Genomic DNA, 20,747 nt, shown 5'->3' with positions numbered 1-20,747 from the left:
AAGTGGTGGTCAGTAATGTCCATTTAGAATTCCAGTTCCTGCCTAATAAAGATCTAGGCATGTCTGCTAATAAGAGAATTAAATGGTCATCTGTAGTTGATTCAGCTTTAACTCATTTCTTGCAGACTGAGGATTTTGGGGCTGCCCCCATGCTGCTATTCTCTACTCAGGCAGAGCAGTCCAAACTATAGGAAGCCAGTGTAATTTATGCATCATTTACCTCTTATTCAAACTCTAGTTAGGAGCAGGGCTACTGCTGAGCTGGCCTGAGCCTGCCAGAAAGAAAACAAGCCTTTAAAATAAAGTTTGATTTATACCACCTGTTTTACTAGTGTTTTTCCGCCTAGGTTGCCAGGTAAAGTGACTGAACTGAATGGTGTTTGGGATGGAATAAATCTCCCTCTGCTCTGTTCCACCCCCACCATGCCCCTTGAGCTGGGATACAGGATTTATGCCAGCATATCTCCAGCTGAGCCAGGATGTGTGAGTTCAGCTGGCGTAGTGCTGGCTGGGCGCATGCTCAGCCAGAGATTGCTTATCTGGGCTGCTTTGGGGTTTGGATTGTTCGCTGCAGAGACTACAAATGTAGACATTTGTTTAAAAACAAAGGTAACTCCTGGATTTAGCAGCACGTCTATATCAGCAGATCTAAATGACAAAGACACCCCCCCCCCCGTTTTTGAGTAAACAGCTCACTGGACATGTAAGAGCTTTTAAAAAATATTTGGGCATGCCTTTACAGTTGTCTGAAGTATGGTCAGCTCAACAGGACTATGTAGTAGAAAAAACTATTCGGAGTGCTCGATATTTAATGAGTTTCTTCCAAGCACACGTACCTGCTGCGCTTGATGTTTTTAAGGCTAAGCCATTCGCTCAGTTATTTGATGGGATTCAAGTCTGGGCTGGTGCCAATTTAGCTGGCAGTCGTGCAGTCTAAATTCCTTGGACACATTTTCTCCGTATCAGGATGTGTTTTGAATGGTGCGTTGTGATTCGAAGCAGGTCTCCCCTTCATCCTCACACAGGCCTGGGTCATTCAGGACATTTCAATATTAGCCCTGGGTTGAATTAAACCCCTCCTGGCTTGCATCCCATAATTCTGCCTGAACTGCATGAAAGCAGTTTGACGAAAGCCATTGGCTTAAAGTTATGCTTTTTGGACTTTTGACCACAACAGTTACTAAGATGAGGTCTCAGTGAGGCAGAGGTCCCAATGAGACAATTCCTGTTTGATACTTTACAATGGAACCATCTATCTACAATGAGAAAACTGTGCTCCTGATAGGTTTGTTTCCCACCTCATCCTTGTTATACAGTGACATCTTATCTACAAGATCTAACTGTTCTAAAATATAGAAGAGCTCTTTCAAGCACATGATTTGAATGTGCTACTTTCAGTAGCACTTGAAGGCTATTTTAAGAGAGAACTTCATTCCAAAACTGCATATGTCCATGTAGAGATGTTGGCACTGAAACATTGGTTCATGGACGGCAATTTTGCTGTTTTCACAGAGATTTGTGTTGAGAGTGAATCATCCCATTATTACCACCTTTTCCAGGGTGTTCAGCTGATTATTACGTGACTTTTCTCCTTGCAGATCAAGATGAGCTGGTAGCAGCAAAGACCACATAATTACTGGCAGCCCCTATTAAAATAAGGGCCATGATGACTCTTTCTGAGTTTTAAACTGTATCATTTTTAATTTAATTTGGCAATTTTAGCTGCTTAATGTGTTTGGGGAAGGGCTTAGCTCAGTGGCAGAGCACATGCTTTGCCTGCAAAAGGTTCTAGGTTCAATCTCTGGCATCTCTAGGCAGGGCTGGAAAAAAGAGACCTGCCTAAAACCCTGGAGAGATGCTGCCAGTCAGTGTAGACAATACTGAGCTAGATGGACCAATGGTCTAACTCAGTATAAAGTAGCTTCCTATGTTTTTCCCATGTTCATATAACTTTGTACTTTGTATACAAATTGTAATGGCTTGTGAAAATCTCTCTCTCTCTCTCTCTCTCTCAAAAAGGAGACTGAAATAGGCTGATTTGTCCATCCCTAGTTTGGCAGGGGGCAATTTTCATTATGGTGAAGTGGGAATGGTTCAACCCTCTTTCCCATGTGCTACTATCCCAATAGCCATTATATGGAAGAAGTAAAAATTCGACACATTCAGTGCAATCATTCATTTAACGCCATGCCTCTAGGCTGGCCTTTTCACTGGCCACAATCCAACTCAGAGCAATGTCCTCTTAAACCCATTGGTTAATTTAGTTCAAAGACCTTTTCTGGGCCATTCAAAATATATGCCTGTTGTCAGAATCACCTGGGGATGTACCTTCCATGGAGAAAGGCACCATCAGCCTGCCCAGGACCAAATGGGAGAGACCCTAAATTCCTGCTGCTCAGAGAGCTGTCCCACCAACTCATTGCTTGCCCAACCAGTCCCCACATTTCATATTCATGGTCTTTCAGTGTTACAAAATGTACTGACGACAGTTTGCAAAGCATAACCACTTCTGCTTTTCACAGGTATATCTTTCCGGGGAACTCTTTTTTTCCAGCAAAGCTATTCTGATAAAAGAACAGGACAGGTGCATTGGCCCATAGAGACTCCTGGAGAGGGTCTGGCTGAATGCTATAGCCATCACAAGCCAGGAAAGAATCCTTTTCTTCTTGTTGAGCAGGATTCAGCCCCAAGGTAAGAACGTTTAGAAACTTTTCAGAGGGCAGCCACTAAGACCACAAGACTTTTAAAATACTTAATTTGGGGTGTGTTTCACTCATATTGTCTTGGCTTTATTGTCCGTGCAGTCATTTTTTTTCTGATTTTTTGTAGTTCTTCAGTTTGTTCAGCTGGGATATCTCATGGCTGAAGCTTGTTTGGTTATTTTGGAATTTCCTGGTTATGTGATGTGACTTTACAATGTCATAAAAGAGGCCGGTGTTGTTGTTTTATGATGTTCCTGTTCTTGCATTGGAAGGAATCTTATAGAAAGCTATTTTTGCTATTGTATGCCCTTGGTGTACAGATAGGAAACTTTATGAATCGCACAGGACCTTGTACCATGGAGAACGTTGAAGAGTTCTGTGTAGCTGGAAAAAATACCCTGCATATTTGTACATCGCCAAGTTGGTCCAAAATAGATATTACTCTACCTGTTTTCAGTGCCAGACTTACACACAAGCTATTCAGTGTTAGTCCTACTCAAAGCAGACTCACTGAAGTTAATAAATATGAGGAACTCAGGTTCCCTAATTTTATTGGGTCTACTCTGAGTAGAACTTACTTGAATACAACCCTATGTAAGGTATTTCTTAGGGCAGGTGTGGGGAACCTTTAGTCCTCCAGATGCTGTTGAACTACAACTCCCATCATCCCTGGCCATTGACCATGCTTTCTGGGGCTGATGAGAATTCTAGTTCAGCCACATCTGGAGGGCCGTAAGGCGTCAAATTATGAAGGGCTCTAAATACAAAAAAAAATACTAAACTTCAAGTTGTACATAATTGGGGAAAAAAGAGTCTACTTGGAAAACATATGCATTAGTTAGATTGTTAGTTTTTAGTTGCATGCTTGTCTATTTACTATTATATATGTAAATATAAAACATTATTATTTCTATTTTCATTGTGCTTTCTGTTGAAGTAACACAAATTTTCCTGTTCATGCTATGGGGCCTCTTGGCATAGTTTAGGGCCTCAGCATGTTTTTAATCCAGCCCTGCCCATTATATAAACTTGTCCCAAATACTTTGGCCTAATGCAGCAGTGGGGGACCTTTGGCCCTTCAGATGTTGCTGAATTACAACTTCCATCATCCCTAGCCACTGGCTGAGCTTGCTAGGGATGACGGGAGTTGTAGTCCAGCAACATATGGAGGGCCCAAGGTCCTCCACTGCTGGCTTAATGGGATTGTATCCAGAGTAGTATGTGCTTTGGATGCTTGTGGAAAAGAGACTGTTCTTGATGAAGATACTGGGAGTTGTAGTTCAGCAACATCTGTTTATATATAGATTACAAGAAAGAACTCAAACTTGAAGAAGCATCACATAGAAAACTTGGGTAGGGATAGGGGAGAAAAAGAGACTGGATTGATAGCTATTTTGTTGGGAATGGATTTCCTTCATTGAGCAGGGGGTTGGACTAGGTGGTCTAAGGCCTCCTCCAGCTCTGCAATTCAGGGAGAGGCATGCAGCTCAGTGGTGGAGCATCTGTTTAGCATGCAGAAGGTCCCAGGTTCAATCCCTTGCACCTCCAGGTAGGGCTGGGAGAGATTCCTGACTGAAACCCTGGACAGCTGTGGCCAGTCATTACTGACAGAGCAAGGTGGACCAACGGTCCAACTCAACATAAGGCAGGTTCCTATGATTCTATTTTTTTTTCCAAAAAATAAAATTGGGCAATTCCATCATGAACACCCACCGTCTTGTCTGTTTTGATCCTCATCTTGTCCCTGAGAACGTTTCCTCAAATCCTCCACAACACACAATTGTTCCTTGGTAGACAAGTCAACGTGGAATGGATCCCTGACATTAGAAAGTTTGAAAGTTAAAATATAAAGATAAAAACCGACACCCATATTAACATTTTAGATAGAAAGACTAGCCTTTGGCTTTTTATTTCATTTATTCCCCCCCCAAACCCCCCCACAATGAGTATCTGTAAGATTAGTATATTACAAATATGTGTGCAAATATATATTTTATTTATACTAATAACAGAGGTGTTTGTTTAGAGAGATCTAATTTTGGAAAAATCACAAGTCACTTTTGCAATCTGTATGTATGGATAGGAAGTGGTCAAAGAGAACAAACAAGCTGAAATGCTTTGAGGAACCTTGTGTTCTAGGAAGACGAATGTGTGGCTTGAGCTCTCAGTCTTGCTTTCAAATTACAATCCCAAGCATGCTTATTCAGAGTAGGATCAATGCTAGTCCTATTCAGAATAGACCCATTACAATTAATGGTCATCACTTAGGTTCATGAATTTCAATGGGCCTACTTTGAGCAGAACTTAAATACAACCCTCAGTCAAACCCTTCCAAGTTTAATGAGTCTGCAATGTGTACACATTTACCTAGGAGGAAGCCCTTATGAATTGACTAGAGATACTGTTCTACATCGACATGCACGGGATCGCGCTGTTTGGTACCTGTAGGTTGGATCCAACATTAGTCCTACTCAAAGGAGACCTACTGAAACAAAAGGACTCAAGCTACTTGTGTCCGTTGATTTTGATCAGTCTACTCTGAGTAGGACTAACGTTAGATACAACCCTGTGCTAGAACCAGAGGCTTACAGGGAAGGAAATAGTAACAGCAAGAATTTGCGATGGCAGATCATGTTTCCTTGATGGGAAGGCACTTTGGGGCATTTATCTTGGTAAGCTATTACATTTTGGTTCCTCTCTAATTTCCTGTACATTACAGTGGCCACCAGTGATTCACTTCTATTTAAAAATGGAGAGAGAGAAACTATAGGAGTTTCCAGACTTGCTGTTTATTGTGCACTCACACTTATAATGTTTGCATAAAAGTTGTCCAGAAGTTATACAACATCATCACGTCATCCAGTAGTGTAGTGGCAAATTCAGAAGTGCAGGGTCCCTTCATGGTAATCATAGCCATACCCCTTCTAAGATTATACAACCTAATATTATAGAATAACCTGGCCAGGTTTGAAAACTGCTTTCTGCTTCTCTATTCTTGCTAATGCCTTCTCTCAGAACAGATGTCCCTAGGAGCCAATTGGCATGAAAGGGGAGTGTGTTAACTACTGAGAAGAGTCTTCTCAGTGACTAACTCACCTCCCTTCACTCTGATTGGCCCCAATCAGCAGGAAAGGACAAGGAAGCATGCTAGAAGACTCTTCTCAGTGGCTAACACATTCTCCTTTCATGCTGATTGGCTCATAGGATGCTGGAGACAAAGGGACCCTGCTCCCAAAAATGTAAAGGGCCTAAGACACCCCAGAAACCTGGACAACTACAACCCTGATGTAATTGATTGATTGAGCACTGATCCTGATATGTTTGTGTAGATATTATACAACACTGGCAGCTAGTAGTTATAAAAATATTATCACACATAATTAAAATGCGCAGTAAGAACAATTTCATCAAAACATTAAAATAAACATCCATAATTAATTAAAATGTAAAAATAGACAAGGCCTTCCTTCAAGGTGATCTCCTATTTTTTCTTTGTGACAATTCAGTAAGGACAGTTTAGGCTGAGAGATAATGACTGGTCCAAGGTTATGTAATGAACTTCATGGCTGAGTGGAGATTCGAACCTAGGTTTCAATATTTCTAATCAGAAAAGTGATGGGATCATTGCACTAGAACATGGGGGATAGCAACCAAATTTTGTGCAAATAAACAGCCCTGTGCCTAGGAATTTTGATGCGTCTTCACTTGAACCCAGGGTAAGTAGTAGCAGCCTGTTCTGTAACTATATTGGGATCTTTTTAGTTTTTTTAAAACAAGCAAGCAAGCAAAGGGAAGGATGTGATAATGGTTTATAAAATTATGCATAAATGTGGAGAAAATGGATTGTTGTTGTTATGTGCCTCCAAGTCGACTACGACTTATGGCGACCCTATGAATCAGCGACCTCCAAGAGCATCTATCATGAACCACCCTGTTCAGATCTTGTAAGTTCAGGTCTGTGGCTTCCTTTATGGAATCAATCCACCTCTTCTTTGGCCTTCCTCTTTTTCTACTCCCTTCTGTTTTTCCCAGCATTATTATATTTTCTAGTGAATCATGTCTTCTCATGATGTGTCCAAAGTATGATAACCTCAGTTTCATCATTTTAGCTTCTAGTGATAGTTCTGGTTTAATTTGTTCTAACACCCAATTATTTGTCTTTTTCGCAGTCCATGGTATGTGCAAAGCTCTCCTCCAACACCACATTTCAAATGAGTTGATTTTTCTCTTATCCGCTTTTTTCACTGTCCAACTTTCACATCCATACACAGAGATTAGAAATACCATGGTCTGAATGATCCTGACTTTAGTGTTCAGTAATACATCTTTGCATTTGAGGACCTTTTCTAGTTCTCTCACAGCTGCCGTCCCCAGTCCTAGCCTTCTTCTGATTTCTTGACTATTGTCTCCATTTTGGTTAATGACTGTGCCTAGGTATTGATAATCCTTGATAATCATTGTCAACTGTAAAGTTACATAAATCTTCCGTTGTCATTACTTTAGTCTTTTTGACGTTCAGCTGTAGTCCTGCTTTTGTGCTTTCCTCTTTAACTTTCATCAGCATTTGTTTCAAATCATTACTGGTTTCTGCTAGTAGTATGGTATTGTCTCCATATCTTAAATTATTGATATTTCTCCCTCCAATTTTCACACCTCCTTCATCTTGGTCCAATCCTGCTTTCCGTATGATACATTCTGCGTATAGATTAAATAAATAGGGTGATAAAATATACCCCTGTCTCACACCCTTTCCGATGGGGAACCAATTGGTTTCTCCATATTCTGTCCTTACAGTAGCCTCTTGTGCAGAGTATAGGTTGCACATCAGGACAATCAGATGCTGTAGCACCCCCATTTCGTTTAAAGCATTCCATAGTTTTTCATGATCTACACAGTCAAAGGCTTTGCTGTAATCTATAAAGCACAGGGTGATTTTCTCCTGAAATTCCTTGCTCCGTTCCATAATCCAATGTATGTTTGCGATATGATCTCTGGTGCCTCTTCCCTTTCTAAATCCAGCTTGGACGTCTGGCATTTCTCACTCCATATATGGTATGAGCCTTTGTTGTAGAATCTTGAGCATTACTTTACTTGCATGGGATATTAAGGCAATAGTTCGATAATTACTGCATTCCCTGGGATCCCCTTTCTTTGGAATGGGGATATATATGGAATGCTACCAGTCTGTGGGCCATTGTTTAGTTTTCCCTATTTCTTGACAGATTTTTGTCAAAATTTGGACAGATTCAGTCTCAGTAGCTTGTAGCAACTCTATTGGTATGCCATCTATTCCTGGTGATTTGTTTCTTCCAAGTATTTTAAGAGCAGCTCTTTTTTTAACAAAACAACACAAATTGCTACAGACATGTGGAGAACTGAATTTAAGACTGGAAGGAGAAACCAAGAAAACTGAAACTTATAGATCCTTCCTTCCCTACCTATCAGTCAGGTTGACTATGTGTTATCCTCCCACCCACCCTTGCACCCGGATCAGAGGCAATTTACCTCTGAATACAAGTTGCTAGCGAACAACAGCAGGAGTGGGCTGTGGCGCTCATGGCCTGCTTATAGATTTCTCCCAGAGGTATCTTGTTGGCCACAGTGGGAAACAGGAAGCTGGACTAGGATCCTTTGGTCTGAATTAGAGTATGACTCAATGGAGATGGAGAAACCTTCCCCACAATTTTCAATCTTTCCCTGCAATGCACAGCCACAGAGGAGCGTCGGGTGCATTTTAGGTCACTTTCTCCAGGAGGAACTACTTGTTGTTCATAAGGTGTAACACTTAGCTCTACTCGCAGTTTGAGAGGCTGAATAATGCTCCATGGTGAAGTGTGTATGCATGCCTGAGAATAAGCCCCAGAATCTTTTGTGGCACCCAGAGATTCCATAGCAGACAAAGATGTGAAAAGGATTCCCTGAATGTAGGCATATTGAAACAAAACACTGCTCTGTTCTAAGTCTAGCTCCTTTTCAATTCCCTACCATACTCTCCTAAATCTCAACCTGGCTTCTTTGATCCTATCCCTAATAAACCACTTAGAGGTCTTTACATTCGAGAGGCGCAGACATTTTATTAAAAAAATAATAGGTATAGGTGGACAGAAAAGAATGTAAAATTTCATTTTCTACCTTCAGTGTTATGCAGGTATGCAGTACATCTCCACGTCCCCAAGGGCCCATAGGGGGAGAGAACACTCTCATTTGGTCCTCTTAAACTATGAAAGATTCTCTGGAGGGCTAATTGTTAAACCACTCTTATCAAATTATCCTGCTAGGTCTCCTAGAAGCAATTCTCAGGCCCCATCCGCACTATACATTTAAAGCACTATCATACCACTTTAAACAGTCATGGCTTCCCCCAAAGAATCCTGGGGATTTTCGTTTGTTAAGGGTACCAGGAATGGTAGCTCTTTTAGGGATAAATTATAGGGTTCTTCGGGGAACATAATGTGCTTTAAATATATGGGGTGGGTGCAGCCTTAGACAAAGATACTGTCGTAATTGAAATAATGAATGAAATTGCTCTAATATCTTCTCCACAGTAAAATATTATAGGAACATGGGAAGTTGCCTTATGCTATTTCAGACCATTGGTCCATCTAGGTCACTATTGTCTACGCTGATTGACAGTTCTCTCTAGGTTTTCGTACAGGGGTCTCTCGCAGCCCTACCTGGAGATGCCAGGGATTGAAACTGGAACCTTCCGCATGTAAAGGAGATGCTCTGCCGTGAAGCCATGACAGTATCTCGGTTAACAAAAATCTCTGCTAATCTCCCCATAGTGTTGTACGAACTCACATGATTAGCATGACTATATGAGCTGCCATGGAACTGGGCTCCTTCTGGGAGGAAGGGTGGGATATAAATTTAATAAATAAATAACAAACTTCCAGTAGTTGTGAGAAGGCTATGAGCTAGTTTGAATTACGATGGGGGTACATGTCAGTTCAACTCTTATAACAATCTTTGCATCTAGAAGTGATCCATTAGTACTGTTCATATATGTTACAGGATACATGATAGTGCCAATATGTTGGTTCCCCGTATGCCATGGGAAACTGCATGCCTGATCCATGTCTTCATGCTGTGGCCTTTTCCTGTGATCTGAATACTGCTTGGGGGGAAAAGACTGAATTAAAATAGCCTACCTTCTGGCAGAAGAACCAAACAAATATTTGTGTTTTGATTGTCTTGTTTTTGTAAACCACGCAGAAAGCTCTGCTGAAGGGTGATATCTTTTAAATAAAGAAGTCAATCCTTTAGTTTGGTGGGCCCCTATGCTTTGGAACTCGCTGATTATTAACATTAGGCAGACACCTTCACTATTTTAGATGCTTGCTAAACACTTTTATTTCACCAAGCCTATCCAGACTCATAATTTAGGGAGCAATTCTGACTATGGGAAGCCAGCCGAATTGATGATGGCTTAAATTAAGCCAGTTTAAAGTATGGCAGATCCAAACCCCATTCAGAAGCAAGGCCACTGCCACCTGACTTGGCTCAACCCTGGCAGGGGGAAAACGAGGCTTTAAAATACAATTTGATTTACACCACCCTTTTTTATATATATACGTTACATCAGGCTGAGCAGGGATGAGGGTCTCTGGCTGGGCCATGGTTGGAGGCTTATGCCAGCATAGCCCTGGTTCAGCCAGAGATCTGCCAGTTGCTCGCCTCCATAGCAGTCTTGATGCCCCTTTCACATCTACTGTAGTCCCCAATGAGGTGTCCAGTGCAACATCTGCTGCAACTTCTTGGGAACGGTTTCAGTTGATGAGGCCTGATGACGTAGACAAGGTGCTTTCAATGATGCGGCCAGCAATGTGTCCTCTTGACCTTTGCCCTTCTTGGCTTATTAAAGCTTGCCTCGGGGGGTTGACCGAGTGCATCCAGGGTGTGGTCAATGCATCATTGCGGGAGGGAGTGGTTCTGGGCGCCTTGAAAGAGGCGGTGATCCGACCACTCCTGAAAAAGCCCACCCTGGACCCATTGGTTTATGACAACTACCGACCGGTTGCAAATACCCCCTTTTTAGGAAAGGTGATTGAGAGGGTTGTGGCGCAGCAATTGCAAGTACTCTTGGATGAAACACATTATCTTGACCCATCCCAGTCTGGGTTCAGGCCTGGTTATGGGACTGAATTGGCCTTGGTTGCCCTGATGGATGACCTTTATCGGGAGAAGGACAGGGGGAGTGTGACCCTGTTATTCTTACTTGATCTCTCAGCGGCTTTTGATACTATTAACCATGGTATCCTTCTGGGCCGACTTGGTGAGATGGGTATTGGAGGAACTGTTTTACAGTGGTTCCAATCTTGTCTCCAAGGTCTCTCTCAGAGAATAGCAATGGATGACTATCTTTTGCCCCCCTGGCAGTTGTACTGTGGGGTGCTGCAGGGTACCATCTTGTCCCCCATGCTGTTTAACATCTATATGAAGCCCTTGGGAGCAGTCATCAGGAGCTTTGGGGTGAGGTGTCAGCAGTATGCTGACGATACCCAGCTCTATTTCTCTGTAACATCTGAATCGAGAGAGGCTGTGCAAGCCCTGGACAGCTGCCTGGACTCGGTGGTGGGCTGGATGAGGGCCAATAAACTGAGTCTGAATCCTAGCAAGACGGAGGTGCTGTGGGTTGGTGTTTCCCAAGTTTGGATAATTGGTCAGTTGCCTGCTTTGGATTGGGTTGTACTCCCTCTGAAAGAGCAGTTCCGTAGTCTGGGCATGCTCCTGGATCCATCTTTGTCGCTAGAGGCGCTGGACCGGGATAGCCTGACAATTGTTGTCCATGCACTGGTAAACTCCAGGCTGGATTACTGTAATGCGCTCTATGCGGGACTGCCCTTGAGGTTGGTCCGGAAGCTGCAGCTAGTGCAAAATGCAGCAGCGACACTGCTCACTGGGGCAGGGTATCGCCAACATGTCACCCTGCTGCTGAAAGAACTGCACTGGCTGCACATTTGCTACTGGGCCAAGTTCAAGGTTCTAGTTTTGGTGTACAAAGCCCTACACAGCTCGGGACCAGGATACCTGAAAGACCGTCTTACCCCTTATATACCCAGCCGATCACTGCACTCTGCAGGTGAGGGCCTCCTGCAGATACCATCTTAATCAGGAGGTTCGTTCTGCACAATATAGGAAATGGACATTTAGTGTGGCAGCACCTACCCTGTGGAATCCCCTCCCCTTCAATATTAGGCAGACGCCATCTCTGCTATCTTTTCGGCGCCTTTTGAAGACTTTCCTCTTCCAACAAGCCTTTTAAGTTGAGACCTATCCCAGTCTGCGTCTGTTAGAATTGCTTTTAATATGTCTTTTAATATGTCTTTAACCCTTTTTTTCTTTTACAGATGTTTTTAAAGGTTTTTTTAAAATGTTTTTAACGTTGTTTTGTTTTAATGTATTTTAATGTTGTTTTGTTTTAATGTATTTTAGAGGTTTTTATGATGTTTTAAAGTGTTTTTAGTGTTTCTGTTTGCCGCCCTGGGCTCCTGCTGGAAGGAAGGGTGGGGTATAAATAAAATAAATAAATACATAAATAGATGTTTATTTTTTTTTGATTAAGCGGTTTTTGCATTTTTCTGTCAAAAAATAAAATAAATCAAATAGCAGTCAGAGAGTGGTGATGCTGCAAAATTCTTCAAAGGGAGAGTCATTCTTTCAGTAACTACTTTCTTCACTTCTCATTCTTTCAGTTTCTTGGGATCCTAAAGTGGACAGCAGAGTTACAAAGAGACTGACATTTTTGGAAAAAGAAGCAAGATGAGGTGTCCCCTTGAAGTCTTGATTCTTGGACTGGTCTCAACCTGCCTCCTTTGGGAAGGTAAGGAGAAGGCTGTGAGGGCTGAGCTATGGGAACAGCACAGAGGCTACATCAAGGATGGAAGAGAAATTTGATTCGGTTCACGTTTAAAGCTGAATCTATCAAATTTTCACTTTCCAAAACAATATGAGAACTGAAACACAGACATCCCTCGAAATTTGCAGTTGTCCAAATTTTGTTAGGCAGTTCTCCAGCCAAACGGGGAAAGTGCATAAAAAAATGAATATGTTAGTGTAAATAAGATTACAAAAATGCATTATGTTAGGAGAAATTGCTTGCACTAATGTAGACTTCAGTCAACGCGCATACACAAATGAATTTATTAGGAGAAATTTGCACTAAAATGCTGAAGAATGTTCATGAGGATTTCTCCTTGCAAATAGCTGCAGAAATGTGGAGAACTCAATTTCAGATTGGAAAAATGAGAAACAACCAAAAGTGACAGGTTTTTCCATCCTTAGGCTACACTCAGAATGATCCAAAATTTTTCAGGAATGGGGGACAGGGGGGAAGGGACTGGTCTTCTGATGGTTGAGTTTCTCATCTTCGCCTCCATGCAGGTGTGCAATGCAAAACCAGTGAATTCACTCTGATGGTCCCCAAAGAAGTTGTGTCAGTGCATGAGAGACTCTGTGTCATCATCCCCTGCAGTTTCACTTACCGAAGGTTAATGGACACTGATGAATTGCATGGATATTGGTATCGCAAAGGCAGGAACCCTTCCTGGCATGATCCTGCAGTGGCCACCACCGATGGGAAGAGAGCAATAGAAGACTTCGCTCACAATCGCTTTAGTCTGTTGGGGGACTTGGAAAAAGAGAACTGTTCCCTCATGATCATTGATGCCCAGCAAATAGACCAAGGGGAATATTTTTTCAGAATGGAGAAAGGCTATTTAAAATATAGTTACCCGGAAACAATATCTGTGGAAGTGACAGGTGAGTGCCTGCAAGCCTGCCTGGCTGTCTGCCAAAGCCCCCAGCTGCCCATGACCCTTTTACGTGGGATACAAATAGTAGCAATAAAATACACAAATAAAATCCCCATCAGTTCAGGACCACACAAACACACAATGCAAGATGATCCACAGGGCACCCTGGGCACAGATGCGGAAGCAACAAGGTGCAATGCGATGCGCTTCACAAGCAGAAACAAAAGGGGGCAAATATTAGACTGGATGTTGCAGCCGTGAGGTCAGCTTGTAGCCCCAGTTCCAAGATGGAGACTGAAGGCGGGATAAATCCCTCCCAGGTGCTGCAGATACCAGATTACACACCTGGTGTTCTGGGATAAAGAAGCAATGGCTGATCCCCTTTTTTGAGAAATGAAAGTATGGCTTTTGTGAGTGCATGAAGGAAGTGCTCCCCCCTCCCCCCATACACAGCCCCAAATGACCTTTAGCCATATCTCCATGATGGGGCATCCTTAACCTGAAAGATAACTAGCAGAGCCTGTTCTTGTGTCCATGGAATTAACAAAGGATGTGGCTTCTTTTACCACTGTTTTCTCATCCGTACCCATTTTTCATGCTGCTCAAAATGCCACACTTCTCCATAAAGGTATCCAGAGATCCTGAGCTGCGCAGATAAAGATGCACTTTCCAACATAAAAAATGTAGCAAAGGGATCCTGGCTTTAAACTACAAGAAGTGACCAGAAACCCATTGCCTCTTCTTCTGAAGTGATCCCAGTGTCCACCATGAATACAAGGCTGGCCGGGGTAACTATATACTGATGCCTCTTTTTTCTTCATAGGTAGCAGAAACCCCAAAATACAAATACCGGGAAAGCTTCAGGCAGAACGTCCTGTAAATATCACTTGCACGGCCCCACTGAGTTGTTTCCAGAAGCCAAACATCACTTGGGCAGGCATTTCTGGAAGCATCACCTCAAGGATCCATGTGTTGCCCAGAAATATCAAGCTTCGCAGCACCTTCACACCCTCAGCTGAGGACGATGGCCAGCAGCTCACCTGCATTGCCAAATATGACAGTGGAACTAATCCTGTGCAAATGGAGAAGAGCCTCCAGCTGAACATCAGTTGTGAGTAGGGACGGGGGAGAAATTTGATTCAGTTTGCATTTAAAGGGGAATTTATCAAATTCACACTTTCTGAAACAAGATGAGAATCGAAACAGCCATCCTTTGAAATTTGCAATTATCTGAATGTTGCAATGCAGTTCACCAACCAAGCCATGGTTTTAAAATGCATGTATTAGGGGGAAATGTACATAAAAATGAATGGAATGCATTATATTAGGATAGATTGCTTTAAAAAAATGAGTACGTTAGGCAAAACTCCCTACAAAAAATGTTTGTATTAGGAGAAATTTGTAGAGATAATGGGAAGCACAGTCCAGCAACACCTGGAGGGCATCAGGTTCTCCATCTCTGCACTAGAGGCAGCAGGGAAGCATGGAGTCAATGACGATTAGAGGAGAAAGCTGCAAAGTCTTGGTGGGGGCTGAGTCGGGCAAACAAAGCAGGCCAGATGTGGCCTGCAGGACTACTCACTAAGGAAGATGTGTGTAAGTGTGATATCCTGGGATCAGGCTCTCTCCCAGCCTTTGTTAAATCCTCCTCAGATGGGTTTATTCACCCAAAGGGCTTGTGCTTGTCTTCCAGACCCACCTCAGATGCTACGGTTCAGCGGGGAACTTCGACACTCCAATGGAAGTAAGTTTTCTGTGCATTCGTTATCCACACCATGATATAGTCCCAGAAATAAAGGTGGCAGCTTAACCCACAGTTCCTTGAGGCAAATAGCAATAAATTTGTGTGTGTCCACATGCATGCGCATGCTTCGAAGCATGGGCCCTTCATGGGTAAGGTCATGTGTCTGGAAAGTAAACACTGTCCAGCAGATAAAGCATTGCATGTGAGGCAAGAGAGTCCCAGTGAAGGTGTAGGTCCCGAGCCAATCACTGAGATCATCTGGGGGAGCACTGTTAGTTGTCTCCTGTGGACCAGAAGCCCCACTCATGTCAATGAGGAGTTGCGTCTTCAGTTTAGTGGGCCCAACTCTATGGAACCTCCAGTTGAAATCGGGCAGGTATTATCCCTGCTACATTTCAGGCACTTGGTTAAAACTCTTTTCTTCTAGGAGGCCTTTGCCCCATGAATGCTGTTCTGATGCTTTACTCTCTGGTGTTTAATTTATATTTTAAATTTTTTATACTGTATGTTTTTATTTTGTAAGCCACTTTGGGACCCAGATGTTGAAAAGCAGGATATACGTTTTTAAAATAGATAAACCAATTGAAATCCCATCTCTGCCATGGATCCTCTCTGTGCCCTTGGGCATCACAAATGCCCAGCCTCTGTTTCCTGCCTGTAAAACAGGCACAGCAATGACCTGCACCAGAGGATTTGGTAACCCCAACAGTCTTCTTGGGAACAACTTCCTCCTCACACAAGCAAGATGCATCCACTTTATTTTGTGTGGCACCCGGAAAGGATTGGATAATTACTGTTTTCTTAGCCTGGAGTGGGAGGGCGGCCAGGTCAAAGTTTGAGAACTGCTGTGGCATCCCATTGTCCCTTTGGGAATCTCACAGGTAGGAGGAACTTCACAAATGCTTCCAGGATTGAAGCCCAGGAAGGTGACTGCATCAAACTGCACTGCAAGGCAGACGGCAACCCCTCGGCCAACGTGACCTGGGTGAAGGAATCGCAACACTCAGGGACTCTGCAGCTCACATCAGATAATACTCTGAAGCTTTCCAATGTGAAACTGGAGAACAAGGGGAGATACAGATGCCAGGCACAGAACACAGAGGGCTCTGCCGAGGCCACTTTCCGGATCTATCTAGCATGTAAGTGAAGCAAAACGGGGGTCCACACAGAGGGATGTTGCTGGGAGATAAAAGCTGTCAAGGAGATCCTGAGGCTTGTCCTCAAAGGGGGCATTTGGGAATGTCGGGAATGACTTTAGAATTTCTTCCTGGGCCATTGTTGGGGTTCACAACAGTGGCAAATATGGGAGCTTGGCCTGGTATATTCAGTGGCATAGTGGCAAATTCAGAAATGCAGGATCCCTTCATGATAGTCACACCACAGCCACTCACAGCCATGCTTCCTCACAGCTCTGCCCCCGTCTAAGATTATAGAATACAATGGGCTTTCAGTCTCTTACTTTGTTTGGAGTACTTCCCTTACTGCACCACTCAATGCAGATCTCCATGTGTTGCATTTCAGCTAGATTTACTATTTTGTGTGCATGTACATGGGCTACTGTACTAAGATGTTGTACATCAAAGAACTTCCTTTGCTGAGTTTTCCTTCTTGATTATCATACTAAGGCTCAGATTAACTGCATTTGGACAGAGCTTATGGGTTTTAAGAGGAAAGTTAAACATGCAGATTCCTGATCCTAACCCTCTGGTGTTGGCTGCAACACACGCACGCACACACACTTAGGCACTTTCATTTTCATTTCAACTTACTATGTACAACACATGTTATATAGAACATCATGAAAAGCTGAAACACCATCATACACATTTCTCACCCCCCAAACATATTTTTTCTCTCATTCCCTCCTGTTCCCCTACCACTCTTGGCTTTGGGCTATCTAGCATGTAAGTGAAGCAAAACTGGGGTCCACACAGAGGGATGTTGCTGAGGGATAAAAGCTGTCAAGGAGATCCTGAGACTTGTCCTCAAAGGGGGCATTGTTGGGAATGTCGGGAATGACTTTAGAATTCCTTCTTGCAGTGGGATCAGGGGTCTTGGGTCTTGGGGAGGAGTCTTAGATCCCTAATTTTTGGGGAGCATGGTCCCAGCAGGGTCCCTATGCCTCCAGCATCCTACGAGCCAATCAGCATGAAAGGGGAGTGGGTTAGCCACTGATAAGAGTCTTCTAACATTTTCTTTGTCCTTTCCTGCTGATTGGAGCCAATCAGAGTGAAAGGAGGTGAGTCAGCCACTGAGAAGATTTTTCTCAGTAGCTAATAAACTCCCCTTTCATGCTTATTGGCTCTGAGGAACATCTGTTGTTATTTATTTATTTATTTATTTTATTTTATTTATAGACCGCCCATAGTGAATAGCTCTCTGGGCGGTGAACAGCAGAGTTAAAATACAAAGTTACAATAAAACATACAAGGTCAGAACAAGGTAGAGTAAAAAACATTGAATATAAAACATGAACGTTAAAATGCCTGGGAGTATAACCAGGTCTTAACCTGGCGCCTAAAAGAAAGTACCGTAGGCGCCAGGCGTATCTCCTCAGGTAAGCTGTTCCATAGTTCGGGGGCCACCACAGAAAAGGCCCTGGATCTAATAACAATCCTCCGGGCATCCTGATGGGTTGGGTTGGCAGAAGGCATTAATAAGGTTCTCATTCTCAACCTAGCAGCAGCACACACACACACACACACACACACACACACACACGCTCACGCTCACGCTCACGCTCACGCTCACGCTCTCACGCTCTCACGCTCACGCTCTCACGCTCTCACGCTCTCACGCTCTCACACTCTCACACTCTCACACTCTCACACTCTCACACTCACACACTCACACACTCACACACTCACACTCATACACTCACACTCACACACACACAAAGGGAGGAGGGGGAGTGGCTGTGACTATCATGAAGGGACCCTGCACTTCTGAATTTGCTACTACACTACTTAGTGGGCCATTGTTGGGGTTCACAGGTGTGGTGAATATGGGACTTTGGGGTCGTATATTGCTGCAAAGGAATCAGGTTGCACTATAAAACCCCTTCCTGCATAGGGACTGTTGGGGTTTTGCTCCCATAACTTCCCCAAACCATGCAATCATTCTTTATATTTCCCCACTTCACTTTAGGAACACTTCCTGCAGACATCAGTTACACAGTTAGTGAGGTTCACTACCCCTTAAAAAAAAAACAATTACAGGTTTCGCATATCTGACATTTTTCATGTCCCAAGTTTGAGAATCACTGGTCTAGTAGGATGAATAAGTTGGAGTTGCTCCTTTTTTATTTCAACCTGAAAAATCAGTCACTGAACCTCTAAGACCTCAAATTCTGACACTGTATTCAAAATGGCAGCCCCCAAATCAAACCACATAAAAGTACATTTGCCAGCAAAGTATACAGAGCCCAAAGTAGAAAGAATGTGGTTAGACCTAATGTACTCAATCTGGCCTTTGTAGAAAGTGGAAACCAGGGCAAGGGCTGGCAAAGACCCTGATGCTGACTATTCCATCTGATCCTTTTCCAGACAGCCCTAGGCCATGTGAACAGGATCCTTCCCACTGCTGGAGAGAGGACAACAGCTTCTGGTGCAACTGTTCCATCTGCTCCTATCCTGCCCCCAGGATTCAGTGGCAGGTGGATGGGGAGACCTTGGAGGGAAACACCACCAAAGGGAAGTGGCAGGTCACTTCTTGGAATGAGGAGGAAGTAGCCGCCAGTACTCTGCACTTGACAGGGAACTGGGATGGAGAGCACCCTGTTGTCTGCCAAGGAACCAACCCCAGCGGAGAACTTCCCATGAAGTTCTTCCTGTTTAGTTCAGGTATGTCTCTGGGATGCAGAGCGGTCCAGTACCATTGCCAAGAGCCCTGTTCCAGAGAACAGCCATGCTCGCAGGCCACATAAAGGGTTGCCAACAGATGCAGTGCATAAAGACCAGCCTTAAAACACACGCAGACACAACCCACTAACAATACATTTATATGGGGGTGAAAGGTAAGAATACCATGTTTATGTTGTTCAGACAATCAAAGAGCTCTGCCGAATTGTGTATTAATGTGTGTGTGTTAACATGTATGAAGGGTATGTGAAGGTGAGTATGTTTATATACATATATTGAGGGGGCACACACGCATGCATGCATGCATGCATGCACACACTTTAACACACACATCATACATGTTAACACACTCGAACACAGAGCTCCTCCAGATGAACTGTTTGTTTAGCATTCTTTCCAAATGCAGAAAGCTTATGCAGACTATGCCTGGTCTTCATTGGGCATTAGCTCTGATTCGCTTATGGGGTGGTTATTCAACAACGAGCACGCATCCAGATTTGTTTGAGGGATCTTTACATGGCTTCCCATTAAGTATTCGTTCATCCCACAGTTTTCAATGCATTTCCCTAGCATGTTCCTAGCTGCAAAAAGTCTGTTTTAAAAGTAGATTTAGTGCATTAAGGTGACAGAACACTTGAATCCACTTGAATTGCACAAATCTAAATTTCTGGTATGTGCATGAATCCCTCCCACGAACAGTGACAGGCTGGCGGCCCTTATCTTCCTTGCATGGGACTATAGAGCAATATTGATTGAATTAAGATAAGCTCTTTTTTCCCCAAAGAAACCAGTCAGAGAATGGACAGATGACTCAGCTGTCCCAAATATGAATTAAATATGGGCCAATAGTGGTTTATTTCCATTCTGGATAATAATTAATTCCTGCAAAGAGAGCCATTGGACTTTGGGACTGCTTGGAATCTGCAGAGTCTGGCCTGGATGTTTAGCGCACTGCCCTCTCTGTCCCAGATGCAGTGACTAGAGATGGGGGAGAAATTCAATTCCATTTGCATTTGAAGGCGAACTTACCAAACGTTCACTTTCTGAACCTTTATGAGAACCGAAACACAGCCGTTGTTCAAAAGCTGCACTTCTTCAAATTTTGCAATGCTGTTCTCCAGCCATCTAATACGTATAAAAATGCATGTGTTAGGCAGGGTAAAAGGCATATATTGGTGAAAATAACAAACAAAAATGCATTATATTAGAGAACATTGCTTGCAAAATATGTATATTAGTCCAAACTGAACATAAAAATATGTTTATTAGGAGAAATGTGCATTAAAATGCCAATGAATTTTCATGAGGGTTTTTCAAAAAATAAAAATTTGCAAACTGCTGGAGAGCTGCGTAGAACTGAATTTAAAAATGGAAAAATCAGAAACTTGGAAAACCGAAATGACAGATTTGTCCATTCCTAGTGTTTACTCAGTGGCATGGGAAAGCCACTCTGTACATGTTCAGAGGCACCTATTTCTTTACTCGCATCTTGTGGACTTGTAAATAGCTTCTCCAAGCGAGGGAGGGTGTTTTCCCTGGCTGAAACAAAGCCCCAACTCTACATCTATATGCTCTCTAAAGTTGAGGGTTTTATGATCCATTCCCCAATCTTCTGAAGAGCTTCCAGCATCTGCCCTGGAGGCAAGCCCAACTGAGATTTCATTAAGTGTATCAGCGTTAATAACTT

The 20,747-nt window shown here is 43.1% G+C and overlaps 1 protein-coding gene across 6 annotated transcripts in view; it reads left to right on the top strand.

Annotated features, from left to right (window-relative positions):
• The first annotated feature begins 2,569 nt into the window (after window positions 1-2,569).
• The window catches only part of LOC133370748 (sialic acid-binding Ig-like lectin 13), a 92,566-nt gene continuing 74,388 nt past the window's right edge, over window positions 2,570-20,747 (top strand). For all 6 annotated transcript variants that reach the window (XR_009759196.1, XM_061597489.1, XM_061597484.1 and 3 more), the window contains exons 1-7: window positions 2,570-2,691; window positions 12,398-12,525; window positions 13,086-13,463; window positions 14,280-14,567; window positions 15,150-15,200; window positions 16,082-16,339; window positions 18,746-19,042. Coding sequence is in view for 5 of the 6 variants with exons in the window: in XM_061597489.1 (XP_061453473.1) it covers window positions 12,465-12,525; window positions 13,086-13,463; window positions 14,280-14,567; window positions 15,150-15,200; window positions 16,082-16,339; window positions 18,746-19,042 (1,333 nt within the window). In the remaining variant the exon portion in view is untranslated. The remainder of the gene's footprint in view (window positions 2,692-12,397; window positions 12,526-13,085; window positions 13,464-14,279; window positions 14,568-15,149; window positions 15,201-16,081; window positions 16,340-18,745; window positions 19,043-20,747) is intronic.

This window comes from Rhineura floridana, chromosome 15 (genome assembly GCF_030035675.1).
Source record: "Rhineura floridana isolate rRhiFlo1 chromosome 15, rRhiFlo1.hap2, whole genome shotgun sequence".
In the NCBI taxonomy this organism is placed as follows: Eukaryota; Metazoa; Chordata; class Lepidosauria; order Squamata; family Rhineuridae; genus Rhineura; species Rhineura floridana.
The sequence above is the reverse complement of the archived record's forward strand: the minus strand, read 5'-3'. Positions and strand labels throughout refer to the sequence as shown.